The 17,883-nt window shown below is 47.0% G+C and overlaps 1 protein-coding gene across 1 annotated transcript; it reads right to left on the reverse strand.

Moving 5' to 3' along the window:
• Positions 1–4,268: 4,268 nt before the first annotated feature.
• On the reverse strand, positions 4,269–17,360 carry MSANTD5 (Myb/SANT DNA binding domain containing 5). The gene is made up of 5 exons (XM_017887922.1): positions 17,099–17,360; positions 7,527–7,639; positions 5,800–5,884; positions 5,003–5,314; positions 4,269–4,660 (listed from the first exon to the last, which is right to left on the reverse strand). Exons 3-5 carry the CDS (start codon positions 5,840–5,842, stop codon positions 4,419–4,421), a joined length of 597 nt encoding a protein of 198 aa, XP_017743411.1. The 5' UTR covers positions 5,843–5,884; positions 7,527–7,639; positions 17,099–17,360; the 3' UTR covers positions 4,269–4,418.
• Positions 17,361–17,883: the final 523 nt, after the last annotated feature.

The raw sequence follows: 17,883 nt of genomic DNA on the forward strand, positions 1-17,883 counted from the left end.
AAATGGTATGAATTGGCTGGGCACAGTGGCTCACGCCTGTAACCCCAGCACTTTGGGAGACCGAAGCAGGTGGATCACAAGGTCAGGAGATCGAGACCATCCTGGCTAACACAGTGAAACCCCATCTCTACTAAAAATACAAAACATTAGCCAGGCATGGTGATACGTGCCTGTAGTCCCAGCTACCTGGGAGGCTGAGGCAGGAGAATCGCTTGAACCCAGGAAGCAGAGGTTGTAGTGAGCTGAGATCGCACCACTGCACTTCAACCTGAGCGACAGAGCGAGACTCTGTCTCAAAAAAGAGTATTGATTTTAAAACTTGATTTTTTAATATATGTATATATTGTGCAATGGGCACCACAGTCAAGTCAGTTAACATATTTATCACCTCACATAGTTAACCTTTGTGCATGTGTGTAAGATGAGAACACTTACGATCTACCCTCTAAACACATTTCAGGTATAAAATACTATAGTGTTAACTATAGTCATCCATCTCCAGAACTTATTCATCTTGAGTAACTGAAACTTTACACTCATGACCAGCATCTCCCCATTTCCCCATTTCTCCCTCCCTCCAGCCCTGGTAACCACCATTCTACTGTCTTCTATAAGTTTGACTATTTTAGATTCCACATAAAAGTGAGATCATGTGGTATTTGTCTTCCTGTGGCTAGCTTATTTCACTTGCAAATTTACTTTGTGAAGCTAGTATTATCCTGATACCAAAACCAGAAAAAGACAGTATAACAAAACTGTAAAACAGCATCTTTCTTGAATACTGATGCAGAAATCATTAATAAAACATTACTAAATAGAAGTCAATAATAGATGGAAAAATGATATGATGAACAATTGATGTACTCCACACTGGTTCAATGTTTGAAAAATCAATCAAAGAACAAAGTAGGAAGAATTAATTTATAGGATTTAACAACTTATACAGCTATAGTAAGCAAGGGCGTGTGGTATTAGTAGAGTGTAGACCAATGGAACAAGGTACAGAATCCGTGACAACAACCACACAAATATGCCCACCTAATTTGTTACAAAAATGCAAAAGCAATTCAATGCAGAAAAGATAGCCTCTTCAGAAAATGGTACTGGAGCAACTGGACATTCACAGGCACATACACACAAAATGAACCTTAACCTAAACTTCACAAACTTTAATCACGATTTAACTCAAATGTACCAGGGACTTAAATGCAAAATGTAAAACTGTAACACTTTTAGAAAATATAGGAAAAGTCTTCAGGATCTAGGACTAATGAAAGCGTTCTTAGATTTGCCACCCAAAGCACTACCCATTAAAATTTTGATAAATTGTACCTCATAAAGTCTTTTCTTTGTGAAAGCCCGTAAGAAGAGCATGAAAAGACAAGCTACAAACAGGGAGAAAATATCTGCAAAACCCATATCCCTTAAAACTAATATCTAGAATATATAAAAAACTCAAATAATAACAATAAAAACAAAAATCCAGTTAGAAAATGGTCAAAACCATGAAGAGCCATGTCACTGCAGAGGATACACAGATGGCAAATAAGCATACAACATGTTCCGTATCACCAGCTGCTAGGGAACCGAAAATGGAAGCCGTAATTAGATATCACTGTTTGTGATGCTCTACAGAGGGGCCCTGGGCAGAGGCCAGTCGTATCATTCTGAGCTCTGCTCAGGACCTCTGTGCTGGACACTCTGAGGGCCATTCTATTTGCCTTTTCATGAACAGTGACAAAACAAAATGCTGGTGAGGATGTGGAGAAACTCTTTCACTCATATATTGCTGGTGGGGAGGTAGAATGACACAGCCATCTGGTAAACAAACAAACAAACAAAAAAGTTAGGCCAGGCGCGGTGGCTCCTGCATGTAATCCCAGCACTTTGGGAGGCCGAGGTGGGTGGCTCACCTGAGGTCAAGAGTTCGAGACCAGCCTGGCCAATATGCTGAAACCCTCTCTCTACTAAAAATACAAAAATCAGCTAGGTATGGCGGCAGGCGCCTATAATCCCAGCTACTGGAGAGGCTGAGGCAGGAGAGTCGCTTGAACCCCGGAGGCAGAGGTTGCAGTGAGCTAAGATTGCACCACTGCACTCTAGCCTGGGTGACAGAGCGAGACTCCATCTAAAAAAAAAAAAAAAAAAATTAAACATGCAATATTATACACCCGCAAATCGTACCCCTGGGTGTTTATCCCAAAAGAAGTCTTGTGTTTACACAAAACCTGTATCTGGAGGTTTATAGCAGCTTTAGTTACAATAGTCCAAACTGGAAACAGCCTGAATGTCATTCAATGGGCAAATGGTTCAATGAATTCTGGTACATCCACACAGTGGAACACTACATGGCAAGAAAAAGGAATGACCAACTGATGCATGCAACAGCCTGGAGGAATCTCTAATGAGTAACTGAAAAAAACTATTCCCAAAAGGCTACATACCGTACAATTCCATTTATCTAACACTGTTGAAATAACAAACTTATGAAAAGGAAGAGTATTTCAGGGGTTGCCAGGAGTTAAGCAGGGGCTGAGGGCAGGAGGGACGTGCATGTCGCTCATAAAGGGCAGTGAGAGGGTCTCTTGACTGTACGGATGTCAATATCCTGGTTATGATATTGTGCTTTCTGAGCTGTTATCGCTGGGGGAACCTGGACATACGGCTTAAGGGGTCTCTCTAATCCCTCTCTATTAGTTGTTACAATTGCATGTAAAACTATAATTATCTCAAAGTAATGTTTCCTAAAAAAAATAAGACATTGGGTCGGGTGCGTAGCTCACGTCTGTAATCCCAGCACTTTGGGAGGCGGAGGCGGGCAGATCACCTGATGTCGGGAGTTCCAGACCAGCCTGACCAACATGGAGAAACCCCGTCTCCATGTATTAACAAATACAAAAAATTAGCCAGATGTGGTGGCGGACGCCTGTAATCCCAGCTACTTGACAGGCTGAGGCAGGAGAATCGCTTGAAACCAGGTGGCAGACATTGCGGTGAGCCGAGATTGTGCCACCCTACTCCAGCCTGGGACAAGAGCTAGACTCCCTCTCAAAAAAATATAATAACAATGTGTCCGGAATTTATTCCTTCTGGTGGGTTCTTAGTCTCGCTGACTTCAAGAATGAAGCCGTGTAACTTTGTGGTGAGTGTCACAGCTCTTAAAGATGGTGTGGCCGGAGTTTGTTCCTTCAGATATGTCCAGAGTTTCTTCCTTCTAGTAGGTTCTTGGTCTCACAGACTTCAAGAATGAAGCCACGGACCTTCACGGCGCGTGTTACAGCTCTTAAAGGTGGTGTAGACCCAAATGTGGAGAACAAAGAAAGAACAAAGCTCCCACAACATGGAACAGGATGTGATCAGGTTGCCACTGCTGGCTGGGGTGGCCAGCTTTTATTTCCTTATTTGGCCCCGCCCATGTCCTGCTGATTGGTCCATTTTACAGAGTGCTGATTAGTTCATTTTTACAGAATGCTGATTGGTGCATTTACAATCCTCTAGCTAGACACAGAGCAGTGATTGGTGCATTTACACTCCTCTCACTAGACAGAACAGTTCTACAAGTCCCCACCCCACCCAGAAGCCAGCTGGCTTCACTTCTCAATGAGACCACCAAGAAATGTGGGAAAATGAACGTAACACAGAGTGATTATGCCAAGTATGTGTTTTTATCCAAAAACTATCTCCTGAAGTAAGATATCAGCTTCAATTTTAATATGAGGATCTGGGGGCTCAGAAACATGAAATAAAAGTTCTGATTGGGCGCAGTGGCTCACGCCTGTAATCCCAGCATTTTGGGAGGCCAAGGGGAGTGGATCACCTGAGGTCAGGAGTTCAAGAGCAGCCTGGCCAAGATGGTGAAACTCCGTTTCTACTAAAAATACAAAAATTAGCTGGGCATGGTGGCGAGCGCCTGTAATCCCGGCTACTCGGGAGGCTGAGGCAGCGAATTGCTTGAATCCAGGAGGTGGAGGTTGCAGTAAGCGGAGATTACACCACTGCACTCCAGCCTGGGCGACAAAGTGAGACTCCATTTCAAAAAAAAAAAAAAGTTTCTGTGGTCACACAGCCAGGAAATGAAGGCAGGATTGAGCAATTACCTCTGGGGTAAAAGTTGTCCCTTACTACAAAGGGGCTTCCATGCAGGAAGCATGATGCAGGAATGAAAGGACGGGTCCCAGGTCACCGGGGGGCTGAGCCCCCTCCCTGTCCCGTGGTCTCTCTACAATTGGAGGTTCAACCCAAGCCACAAGCACAAGCCAGAAAGGGATGAGGTCACGGTCGTTCATTTATTTCACATTTATTCTCATTGCACCAGGTGAGGAGAGGAAGGAGTCATGCGCTAACACACACAGATTGTGCTACTTTTCAGTCTTTCTGAAGAATCAGGATCCAGATTCTAATTGTCTTCAAGATCTGGATTAGTCAGTAGAGATGGCCCACTGTGGTAGGGGGCCTGGGGCGGATGCTAGGGGAAAAGCAGGATACATATATGGAGCATGACCATTCGTGTTCCAGGGCTCCCATTCGGGTACTGGAGGATTTTCCACATATATCACAGGTGTCGGGGCCCACGTCGGCTCCTGAACGGCTATGGGAACGCCACAGGCCTGGGGCTGGTGCTCGGGAGGTGCAAGGTCAACCGCATCTGCACAGGGAGGACCTGAGAGAGAGAAGACACATGGAGGGCTCGTGAGGGCGTCACCCACCCTGTACTTGAATCCTTGCCTGTGACCTCACCCAGCCCCGGGGCCATGTCCATTCTGGACAAGTCCCTGAACAAAGTCCTCAGAATTATTACTCTGGGGAAGAACAAAAAGGATAAATAGAGGCAGGCAGCCCATCAGAGCAGCAAGTCCCCTGTGCTGTGTGCCAAGGGACTCTGGGCAGGGGCCTGTCTCGTCATTCTCTGCTCTACTCAGGGCACAAGGATGGTGGGGGTGGGGTGGGGGAAGCCAATGGCAGTCACTAAGGGACTATGGAGATGAATACAAAACACACAAACCTGAGAAGACGCTGATTTTCCATCTGTATCCCAGAATCCTGTGCAGGGCCTCGCCATAAGGACACGGCAAGGGTAGGCACCTTGGTCTCTGGTTGGCCTCCTGAATAGTGAAGTATAAGTCCTGCAAGCTTATTAGCATCTGGAGACATTCCTGCCAGCTCTTCTTCATACCTCTCTGCTTGAGACGCTGGGCAATTGTTTTTGATACTACGTGATACTTCTTCTTCACCCTGTACACTTCACGTTCAAGAAATTCCCATTCTTGCAGGAAACTCTGGATTTCCTGGTCACTCCAAGGTTTAATTGACCGGACTGGAAGGAAAGAGGAATATGGATGTACTTTGGCATAACTCACCTGCACACATGCAGGATGCTGCCTCTACACGGACAGGTCCGAACTTAACTTTATTCAGTTATGGGAGATAATAGAAGTGAGAGATTCAGTATCTGCCTGAGTCCTGATGCCTGACACATCCGGTCACTGGGACAGGCAAGGAGGCACCTGAGAGCCTGGGTCTTGCTCAACTTCCTTAAAATGTCTCAGGGGATACTGACAGGGTGTGATGGCATATTTGCTGCCTGGGAGCGCTCCTCTGATGTGGGACTCACATCCCACCCCTGTGGGGCCTCTTACTGTCACCTGAGCTGTGGGCAGGGAGCTTGGGGGATGCTGAGGCAGCTCTGGAATCCCCTGAGATGCCCCCTCTTGGGGCTGGGATGAGCATATCAGACTCGAGAAGACGGAGGTGGGCTGGAAAATTTTCTCTACTACATATAAGACTCTGAGGACACCATACCTGAGGCCTTTTCTGATCCCTGGGCTGCATTTTTCTGCTTCATTTTCTGGATGTTTCTGGTAGTTTCAGTGGGAAGTGTTACTTTCTAATAATAATAATAATAATAATAATAATAAAAGATAAATATTTACATATTGGAATATCTTATTTTTCTTTTCTTTTTTTTTTGAGACAGAGTCTTGCTCTGTCACCAGGAGGGAGTGCAGTGGCGTAATCTCAGCTCACTGCAACTTCTGCCTCCTGGGTTCAAGTGATTCTCCTGTTTCAGCCTCCCAAGTAGCTGGGATTGCAGGCATGCACCACCACACCTGGCTAATGTTTTGTATTTTTTTAGTAGAGATGGGGTTTCACCATGTTAGGCTGGTCTCAAACCCCTGACCTCAAGTGATCCGCCTGTCTTGGCCTCCCAAAGTGCTGGGATTACAGGCGTGAGCCACTGCGACTGGGTCCCCTTGTATTTAAAAAGTAAACTGCCAGACGAACAACATGAACCCAGTGGTTTTAGACCCTGGACACGGGCGCATGGGACAGTGGAGTGAAGGCAGGAAACAAGAGTTGGGGCTCCTATAAGTACCCAGCTCAAACCTGCATCGAGTTTCCAGGCTGGAGAGCAGGGAGAGGGAAATCAAGCAGAGCGTGTGTTCTCCTGAGCTGAGAACTTAGGGAGAGTCTGCTGGACCTCAGTGTGGCAAGTATAGGACGCAGAAGCAGTACTGGGGAGAGGGTGGAGAGAGGGAAGAGAGAGAGCTCTGTGGATCTACTGGGAAGTCCCCTGTCCAAGCAGAGATCAGAGCATGAATGAGACAAAACTGCCTGGGCTGGGAAAGCACCGCGAGAAAGGACCAGGCTGAAAAATTCCTGGGGTCGCTCTGGGCGGTGAAGAATCTGAGTCTCCACAGCTGGAGTAAAAAGTCTGCCTAGTCCGAGGGCCTTTGAAGAGAGTGCTAGGAGAGTAGGGCCCCAGCAGTGGGTCAAATTACCCACAGACTGAAGTTTCTTCCCATACCAACTAACAAAGACTTGAAACGATCCCCCAAAGCATCAGTCTAATTCCAAATAATTTAACTGCATGACAACGAAAAGCCCAACATTAGTTAAAGGAACGCGAAGTATTTGGCACCTAATCACGTAAAATGCACAGGGCTGGCCTCCTACCTTAAATGGCCCGGCATACAACAAAACAGAGCAACACAATTCACCACTGGTAGAAAATCCATCAAGAGACCAAGAAATGACACAGACGGTGGAATTAGTGGAGCTAGACTTCAAAATAGCTACTAGAGAATGCCTGTGGCTGAGCATACAGAGGAAGCGGGCACCTGAGAGGGTAAGACGGCTCATGCCTGGAATCCCAGCACTTTGGGAGGCCGAGGCGGGTGGATCATGTTAGGAGATCCAGACCATCCTGGCTAACACACGTTGAAACCCTGTCTCTACTGAAAATACAAAAAAAACTAGCCGGGTTTGGTGGCGGCGCCTGTAGTCCCAGCTGCTGGGGAGACTGAGGCATGAGAATGGCTTGGACCTGGGAGGCAGAGGTTGCAGTGAGCTGAGATCGCGCCACTGCACTCCAGCCTGGGTGACAGAGCGAGACTCCGTCTCAAAAAATAAATAAATAAAAAGGAACAGCATACATTTCAATGGCTGCAAAAATTCTTGTGAGATGAAATGAAAGACAACCCCAGCCATCCTCCCACGAAACAGGAATCGGGCTCCCTTAACGTTACCTCCCTTTTTCCTCCTGCGTTCTCTCCCGGGAGTCTGTCCTCTCGCTGTGCCTGCAGGGCCTGCTCTGTTCCTGGGTTGGCGGAACCTGGTACTTAGTCTCCGCTAACGGAACCTAGGAGAATCGGGGGAAACCGGAGTGTGGAAACGTGTCTGCTGCACTCGGCTTCTGGAGGTCTCTGAAGCCAGTGCTCATCGACCGTGTTTAAATATCTTAAATGTGATTGGGTTAGACCCACCCAACCTTGAGACTTTGGATTAACTAAAGATAAACTAATTTAGTACTTTAATCACATCTGCAAAATCCCTTCATCCAGACTAGAATATGATTGAATAACTGCGACAGGGAGATTGGAGATCAACCCGGCAGGGGTTCTGAGGGTCTCTGGGCCCAGCATCTCCAACGCAAAGGGATGGGTTGTTACATTCCCACAGATCACCCCTTCCCCCTCAGCTGGCGCTGATGGTCAGCGACGTCCTTAGGGTTTGGCCTCTGAGGATTAACTGTGATGTGAGGATTCGGGGAAGAGACTGGGCTTCAGCTGGGTGAGGGTGAATGAATGGTCATGGATGGCAGTTGTGGATGTGGGACCCTCTCTGAGAAGCTTAGATTGAAAAGGAGTTTAGGGTAGGGAGGAGAGAGGCACACAGAGTTTTCTCCTTACAAGAGGACAGACTTGAGATTTGCATATACAGAAGTGAGGAAGCAGAGAGGGATATTGGAGGGTGGTTAAATGATTGATGGTGGGGACCGAGAAGGAGGGTGCTGAGTACCCAGCATGGGAGGGAAACAATTCCTAGGTTGTTTTTTGGCTTCAGAATCTCAGATGCAGTCCAGGGTTAGGGATGCTCCTCAGAATAAATCTTAACTCTTGGGATTGATGCCACTCTACTCGACACAATCCTGATTCATGGCTTTTAGCTCATGATAGCGTCTGAGAAGACAGGAAAGGGGGCTTTACAGTGATTGGTACTTTATTTCTACCCATGTTTTATTTTTAGAGGCAGGGTCTTGCTCTGCTGCCCAGTCTGAAGTGCAGTGGCATGATCATAGCTCACTGCAGCCTCAAACTCCTGGGCTGAAGTGATCCTACTGCCTCAGTCTCTCAAGTAGCTAGGATTACTACAGGTGCTTGTGCCACCACGCTTGGCTTTTTTTTTTTTTTTTTTTGTGGAGATGGGGTCTCACTACGTTGCTCAGGCTGGTTGCGAACTCTTCATTTCAAGCAATCCTCCTGCCTCGGCCTCCCAAAGTGCTGAGATTGCAGGTGTGAGCCACCATGCTCAGCCTAGTGGTAGCCTGTTAAGTCAGAACAAACTCCATATATATTGGCTTAAGACTAATCTTTGCTTCCTTCCACGTTGTCTAAAAATATCACATTCTCTTCATTTCCACAGACATTTCAGGCCTCCGTTTCCGGATGCCCATATGGCCAGGAAACTGTTCTCTGTGCTTCCCACTTCGGGCCTGTCCGATACACCCCCACTCTGCCTCAGGGACCATCTGAGACAAAAATCTGACCAAGTTATTCCTCCCTCTCCCCCAAATGTTAATGAACATCGTCTTCTTACCCAGGCTTGAGCCTTCTGTCTTGTTGGAGGCAAATAGAAACTGTAGGCATCTCAGCTCTACATCTAGCAGGAGCCTCCACTCAGCACATTCACCCCCAGCATCACCTCCCATTCAACTCATCTTCAGGGTTTCTGCCTTGGTATAAATAGCAACTGCATCCAGGCTGTTTCAAAAACAGAAGTGCAGAAATAATTCCTGAATTCTTTATTCCCAATGACAGCTTCTTCTCAATCAGAAATGATTGATAGCCGATTTTCATTCCTTCTTCTTTTTTTTTTTCTGATAGAGTCTCACTCTCTCACCCAAGCTGGAGTACAGTGGTGCAGTCTCAGCTCACTGCAACCTCTGCCTCCTGGCTTCAAGCAATTCTCCTGCCTCAGCCTCCCAAGTAGCTGGGATTACAGTCGTGTGCCTCCACACCGGGCTTATCTTGTGTTTCTAGTAGAGAAGGTTTTCACCATGTTGGCCAGACTGGTCTTGAACTCCTGGCCTCAGGTGATCCACCCACCTTGGCCTCCCAAAATGCTGGAATTACAGGCATGAGCCATCGCAACTGGCCTGATACCCTATTTTCTAAATAAGTACCATTAACTGACTTTTTATTCATGCTGAAATTAAAATAGTGCAGGCGTCAAGGTTCCTTCCACGGGCCACAGCTGTTGCATTCTAATGGGGACCCTGCTTATCTTGTCCTCGGTATGCACCCAAGCCTGTTTCTGTGACTTTTCGGGGCAGACATTCTTCATTCCATGGCCGTGGGGCAGCTTCAGATCAAGCTGATTTTCTCTGTTTGTCTGGGCTCCAGGCTTCTCCCATTTCCTGAACACACTGGGCACTGTGTGGCCTTGGGGACTTTGCTGCTTCTGCTTGTTGCTCTGCTCCCATCACCAGTCACCCAGCAGGCCCGCTCCTCCTGCAGGCCCCCGTCGCCCTGGGCATGGAGGCCTTCTCCAACCCTGGCACTCCTCACAGGCGCTGCCTCACCATGCTGTCCTCAACTTGGACACAGTACATTTCAACACAACTCCCTGGTCAAGTCTAGCTCTCCCACTGGTCTATATGCATTCAGTGAAATTGTGGATCTTGTCTACAGGTGAATCCCGTGATAGGACAGCTTCCCAGCCCTGACTCTACAATGGAATCGGCTGGAAGGCTTTCTCAAAGGCCAATTCCAGTCATACAAATTCAGTTATCCTGGGCTGGTCACTGTGTGGTGAAAAGTCCTCTGGTGATTCTAACACGAGTCAGGCATGAGCTCTTTGCCTTAAAGGAGTGTCATGGGCTTTGCCATGAACTACACTGAGTCCAGGGGCCACCTTGGTCCTGCCCCACCTCACTGGGCCCCTGGGAGGTGGGAGATTAGATTAGAACTGCCCAGGCTGCAGGCTAGCACTCCAAAGAGAGGGTGTGACCACCCTGAGAGTCCCTTCTCAGAGATTCCAGTGTGGCCATCCAGGTTGATCCTGAGGACCAGGAGCTCAGAGGGTCCCAGGTGGGTCTGACGCACAATCCGGGCTGAGAGGCTGAGCTTGAAGAGGCTCCGAAGGCCAGGGACCTTTTTATTTCTGACAACAGATGGAAGTGCCACAGAAGCTCTGGGGCCTAGGGCAGGAGATTGGGACCTGATTTAGAAAAGACTTCTTGAGCTTTGAGATTTATTAGACAGGAGGGGATGAATTTAAAAGAAATGGTTTTCACACATTTTCAGGGCTGCTTGTCTTTTCAAGGGTGAGGAAACATGGGTGTTCAGTTTTTTGTTTGGTTTTTTTTTTTTTTTTTTTTTTTTTTGAGACAGAATCTTGCTCTGTCGCCCAGGCTGGAGTGCAGTAGCATGATCACTGCAAGCTCCGCCTTCCAGGTTCACACCATTCTCCCACCTCAGCCTCCCAAGTAACTGGGACTGCAGGTGCCCACCATCACGCCTGGCTAATTCTTTTGTATTTTTTTAAGTAGAGATGGGGTTTCACTGTGTTAGCCAGGATGGTCTTGATCTCCTGACCTCATGATCCACCTGCCTCGGCCTCCCAAAGTGCTGGGATTACAGGCGTGAGCCACTATGCCCAGCCAGGTGTTCAGTTTTAAACATTTGGGAAAATCATCTAATTTAGGGGATACTGTTTCAATGTTTCAGTGTAAAAAATTAATATCTGATGAATTTTGGCTGGATTTTTGGAAACTAGAAGGGCAACAGGGTAGAATACTGGGGGAGTGACTGAAAGTAATGGAAGTGTAAGGTAATGGGGTGTGTCTGTGTGAAGGAAGATCTGCACGGGTCAGACACTGGACAGGCTTCCCTGGATTAATTTAAAAATATATATATATTTTTTTAATTAGTGTGGTGGTACATGCAGGTAACACCAGCTACTTGGGAGGCTGAGGTAGGAGAATCTCTTGAACCTGGGAGGTGGGGGTTGCAATGAGACAAGATCACGCCACTGTACTCCAGCCTGGGTGACAAGACTGAAACTCCATCTCAAAAAAATATATATATATATTTAAATACATAAATATATCTATTTATGTATTATATATTTATAGACATGTATTTATTATTAAAAATATATACTTTTTGAGACCGAGTTTCCACTCTTGTTGTCCATGCTGGAGTGTGATGGTGCGTTCTCGGCTCACTGGAACCTCCGCCTCCTGGGTTCAACCTCAGCCTCCCGAGTAGCTGGGATTACAGGCATGCACCACCATGCCCNTTAAATACATAAATATATCTATTTATGTATTATATATTTATAGACATGTATTTATTATTAAAATATATACTTTTGAGACCGAGTTTCCACTCTTGTTGTCCATGCTGGAGTGTGATGGTGCGTTCTCGGCTCACTGGAACCTCCGCCTCCTGGGTTCAACCTCAGCCTCCCGAGTAGCTGGGATTACAGGCATGCACCACCATGCCCAACTAATTTTGTATTTTTAGTAGAGACGGGGTTTCTCCATGTTGGTCAGGCTGGTCTCAAACTCCCAACCTCAGGTGATCCACCCACCTCGGCCTCCCAAAGTCCTGAGATTACAGGCGTGCGCCACGCACCTGGCCAAATATTTTTTAAACTAATAAAAATTGCAAAGAACCTCCTTGGATTAATAATAATAAAAAAAGAAAGAAAGAAAGAAAAGAAACAGGACAGGGTGAGCCAGTAGTAGTTTCTGATGTACCAAGGAAGTTTTTTATTTGCAAATCAAAATGGAGTCTTTTCAGGTTTCCTAATGACAAAGGGAAATTGATCTAAGAGAGATTAAGTGTCATGCAACAAGGGAGTTTGAAAGAAATGTTGGGAGAGAATACATGGCAATCTTTCTTTTTCTTTTCTTTCTCTTCCTTCCCTCCCTCCCTCCTTCCTTCCTTTCTTTCTTTCCTTCTTTCTTTCACATGGAGTCTTGCTCTGTCGCCCAGGCTGGAGTGCAGTGGAATGATCTCAGCTCACTGCAACCTCCGCCTCCTGGATTCAGGTGATTTTTCAATCTCAGCCTCCCAAGTAACTGGGACTACAGGCGCACGCCACCACACCCGGTTAATTTTTGTACTTTTAGTAGAGACGGGCTTTCACCATATTGGCCAGGCTGGTCTTGAACTCCTGACCTCATGATCCACCTGCCTCAGCCTCCCAAAGGGCTGGGAATACAGGCGTGAGCCACCACACCCAGGAAATTTTTGTTTGTTTTCAAGATGGAGTCTCTCTCTGTTGCTCAGACTGGAGTGCAGTGGCACCATCTCGGTTCACTGCAACCTCCGCCTCCCGGGTTCAAGCGATTCTTCTGCCTCAGCCTCCCAAGTAGCTGGGATAACAGGCGCCTGCGACCACACCCAGCTAATTTTTGTATTTTTTAGTAGAGATGGGGTTTCACCATGTTGGCCAGGCTGGTCTGGACCTCCTGACTTCGTGATCTGCCTGCCTCAGCCTCCTAAAGTGCTGGGATTACAGACATAAGCCACTGTGCCCAGCCCATGTCAATTTTCACCTAAATGGTGTCAAGAGGGTCTGAAATAGTAGCTGAGAGGTCAGAGAAGAGAGAAGTCATGGAGACAAACACACAGGGTGATTCCACTGTGCAGAGAGAGCCCAGCCATCCCCATGCCAACGATGTAGGAGAGAGCACCTGAGAGAACAGATTCCATCAGGACATAATGTTCCTCTCTGGATCTCAGCCTTGAGGGAGAGGCCATGTCCACTCAGAACAGGAGAGGCCAGGACAGGTCCTCAGGGCTGCTGCTTTGTCCACCTGTTGCTGAGGAGTAGCAGGAGCTAGGCCTGAGCACGCTTGTATGGCAAGCCCTGTGGACAGGTGTGCAGAGGGCGTCCACAGGCAAGGTCCCGTCTCAGGGTGCTTCACCTGCCCCATAGTGTGCACCGGGCTTACAGAAGTCACTCCCTTCACAAGCATGAGCTGGAACACAGGAGAGAAAACCCTGAGGAGAACTGGTCCTCCATTCTAGCCCAGGATTCTTTCTAGGGCCCCTCTCTAGGGCAAAGCCTGCGATTTTCAAGTCTAATGGTCCAGTATATGCCTTATAAAGGGAGTGGATTTCACCATGGTTTAGAGCTGCTTCTATTTTCAACATTATGAGAGAAGAGAGGTTGATTAATGGGTCCCAATATACAGTTCGATAAAGAAACAAGACCTAGTGTTTGATAGATCAGTAGGGTGACCATAGTTTACAATAATCTATTGTATATTTCAAAATAGCTAGGAGAGAGTAAATTGACAGTCTTGACCATAAAGAAAAGACAAATATTTGGCTGGGCACAGTGGCTCATGCCTGTAATTCCAGCACTTTGGGAGGCCGAGGCAGGTGGATCATGAGGTCAAGAGATGGAGACCATCCTGGCCAACATGGTGAAACCCCATCTCTACTAAAATACAAAATTAGTTGGGCGTGGTGGTGCACACCTGTAGTCCCAGCTACTCGGGAGGCTGAGGCAGGAGAATCACTTGAACCTGGGAAGCGGAGGTTGCAGTGAGCTGAGATCGCGCCACTGCACTCCAACCTGGGTGACAGAGCAAAACTCTGTCTCAAAAAAAAAAAAAAAGAAAAGACAAATATTTAAGGTGATTGATATCCCAATTATACTGATCTAATTTTTACCAATTATATGAATGTAGTAAACTATCACATATATTCCCCAAAAAACTTTAAAAGAAAATCACCAGTTGTTTCAATACCAATCCCAAATAATTCACACAGCCGCAGTTTCGGAATTCGAGGGGATCTGGAAGGAATGAAGTCAGTGGAGAAAAGTAACTGAGAATTCAGCATGTCACATCTGAATGCTTGTGTGCCCCAACATTCATGTGTTGAAACCCCACGGCCTAATATGATGGTGTGAGGGGATGAGGCCCTCGGGAGGTGATGAAGACTAGCTGAGTCATGAGGGTGGAGCCCTCATGCATAGGATTAGGATCCTTACAGGAGTCCAAAGAGAGCTTGCATCCCCCTTCACCACCCGAAGAAGGAGCTAGAAGGCGCCTTCTGTGAGCCAGAAAGTGGGCCCTCATCAGACACCGAGTCTACCACAGCCTCCTCTTGGACTTCCCAACCTCCACAATGTGAGAAATATCTTTCTGTTTTCATAGCATAGCCAGTTTGTGGAATTACATTGTAGTAGCCCAAATGGACTACAACAAATGGGTATGTAGTGATATCAGGGTTCCTGGGCAGAAATAGCTGTCAACAGAAGAGATTTGGGAAGCAAGTCAGAAATCGTGGATGTCTACAGAAATGTCAGAAGTGTCTGCTGAGCTATGGATGAGAACCACAAGAGTTGCTTTTGCAGATAAGGAGTCATTGTTTTAGTGACAAAAGAATATACTATTTTAGGGATAACAACAAGGTGTCAGGAAACAGAAGTTGAGAGCAGAGAGAGAATTTATGCCCTCTTAACCTCCTTATGGAAGGAGGGGCAGGCACAGGGGATGAGACTGGAGAGTGGAGACAGAGGGGCCACAGGCACGTTTCCAGGCAGTGGATATTGCTGCGTCAGAGGGGAGCACAAGGCCCAAAGGGCAGAAGCCAGCCCCAGTCAAGAAACAGGCCATGACTTGCAGTGGGTGCTGGGTATCAAGACCTTGGTTTTCTTTTTCTTTTTTTTTCCTTTTTTTTTTTTTGAGATGGAGTCTCGCTCTGTCGCCCAGGCTGGAGTGCAGTGGCGCAATCTCAGCTCATTGCAGCCTCTGCCTCCTGAGTTCAAGCAATTCTCCTTTCTCAGCATCCCCAGTAGCTGGATTACAGGCATGCGCCAGCAATACTGGCTAGTTTCTGTATTTTTAGTAGAGATGGGCTTTTGCCATGTTGGCCAGGATGGTCTCGATCTCCTGACCTCATGATCTGCCTGCCTCGGCCTCCCAAAGTGCTGGGATTACAGGCATGAGCCACCACATCCGGCCTAAGACCTTGCTTTTCAATGAAACAGTCTGAGACTGAGTCTCAGCACTTTCACTTGCTCTGTGAGCTCAGGCACATCCTCTGCTCTCGCTGGGTGCCAGTGTCTCCCCCTGCAAAAAAGAACTTGTATCTCACCCTCCTGATTCAATCAGTCCACCCCAGATGTACTCCCTGTTGATTAGCTTAAGGATTTGGGACTTTGATGGCATCAGCCAAATCCCTTCAGGGTGGTACCTAACCCAGGGTTTGATTGGATACGGGTGGGGTTGTGACTGCCTTCAACTTGCACAAGGATTTGGAAGGATTCTGGGCCCTGTGTCCCCAACTGCAAAATAGGAGGTTGTCTTGGCTGAGGTGCAGTGGCTCACGCCTGTAATCTCAGCACTTTGGGAGGCTGAGGTGGGTGGATCACGAGGTCAGGAGATCCAGACCATCCTGGCCAACACGGTGAAACCCTGTCTTCACTAAAAATACAAAAAACTAGACGGGCATGGTGGCAGGCACCTGTAGTCCCAGCTACTCAGGAGGCTGAGGCAGGAGAATGGCATGAACCTGGGAGGCGGAGCTTGCAGTGAGCCGAGATCAGGCCACTGCACTCCAGCCTGTTTGACAGAGCAAGACTCCGTCTCAGAAAAAAAAAAGAGGTTGTCTTTTTTGCACCAATGAACATCCATGATTTCTGAATTGTTTTCGACCTCACTGAGCTTCCAGTGAAACAGGAAGTGCTGAAATCCCAACCTTGGTGTAAGTGGAGTTAGCTGAATTTTGTGATATACTTTTTCTGCATCAAGATAAACATGTACCCCCTACCCATTCTATTAAATGTGGTGTGGTTGATTTTCACATGTTGAACAAACATTGGACTTCTTGGATAAGTCCCAGAAGTTCATGATGTGTAATCATTTTCATTAGCTGCTTTATTTATATTAGTTTGGTTAGAAATTACCTAGTCATAGGTGTCAGGGGCTTCAAATTCCTCTAGTATCCTTGCTTTGGTCTCCACTTGTGATGGAGTTTCCCCAAATGGTCCCCCCTCAGGGACAGTCTGTGGCTCTGTCTGCTATAACCCAGCGCTGCTGCACTGCGCCTCTGTTGGGATGGTGGCAGACGGGGCACATTCTATAATCTTCCAGTAAAATCTGTCAGTACTCCTGTATCCAAGGGCTGGACCTACTCAAATGTTCTCCAGTGGTAAAACTTCACCTCCTTGCCCTGTCCTCCCTCCCCTCCCCTGGTTGCAGGATTCCAATCTACTGGAATCCTCAAAGTCTTGAGCCATGTTGACAGTTTCCTCTCCCTTAGGTGAGATAGGAAGGATAGAGAGAGTGGGGGAATGTCCTTCCCCCAGCTAGCATAAGACTCTGGCAAACTCTTTTCCCTAGAGTGTAGGCTTTTATGGAGAAGACTCTGGGTGTATTTCACAATGATTCCCCTTCTTCTGCCACAGCCCTCAGGGGATATTTCTCAGATCATCACCTTGTGAATCTGCTGGGACTCCTGGAGCTAATGGCAGTGGCGGTATGCGGGACCCATTACGACCATGGACCGAGAAGTTCCACATTCTCAATTTAGTCCATATTCAACCTCCAGCAATTCATCAAAATTACCTGTTAGTTTTCCGACCAGTTTATGGCTCCAGTAGGCTCCAAGTAAACAGACCTCTGTCTCTGGATACACCCGTCTCTCCAGATTTCACAGTCATGACTTCAGTTCTCGGAAAGATAAAAGTCACTGATTTTCAGCTTGACTAGCTTTTTTCTTATAAGGACAGGGGTGATGACTTCCAAGCTCTTTACATGTTGTAGTTGAAACCGGGAGTTCCAACAAGTTTCTGAGTGCAAGAGAATTAAAGAGAGAATTGAAGAATAGAAGAATATCAAATGACAACAGAATCACAAAAATCCTTTAACTGCTCAGTTTAAACAGTTTAAATGCCGAGGCAGGAAACAATTTCATGATGACTTCAGTGTCAATAGAATGGCTATCAGAGGTTGTCTGTGTAGCATCATGCAGAAATGCAGAATATGGACAGGACACCTTCTACAGCGTACTCCAGGCTTTGCTTTAATTTTGAACAGCAATTGTTCGCACTTCTGGCCCGGTGCGGTGGCTCACGCCTCTAATCCCAGCACTTTGGGAGGCTGAGGTGGGTGGATCATGAGGTCAGGAGTTCGAGACCAGTCTTCACTATGTTGAAACCCCATCTCTACTAAAAACATTCACACACACAAAAATTAGCTGGGCATGGTGGCGGGTGCCTGTAATCCCAGCTACTTGGGAGGCTAAGGCAGAAGAATTGCTTGAACCCAGGAGGCAGAGGTTGCAGTTAGCTGAGATCGCACCATTACACTCCAGTTCGGGTAACAGTGCGAGACTCCGTTTCAAAAAAAAA

This window comes from Rhinopithecus bieti, unplaced genomic scaffold (genome assembly GCF_001698545.2).
Source record: "Rhinopithecus bieti isolate Rb0 unplaced genomic scaffold, ASM169854v2 scaffold_1557, whole genome shotgun sequence".
Taxonomy (NCBI): Eukaryota; Metazoa; Chordata; class Mammalia; order Primates; family Cercopithecidae; genus Rhinopithecus; species Rhinopithecus bieti.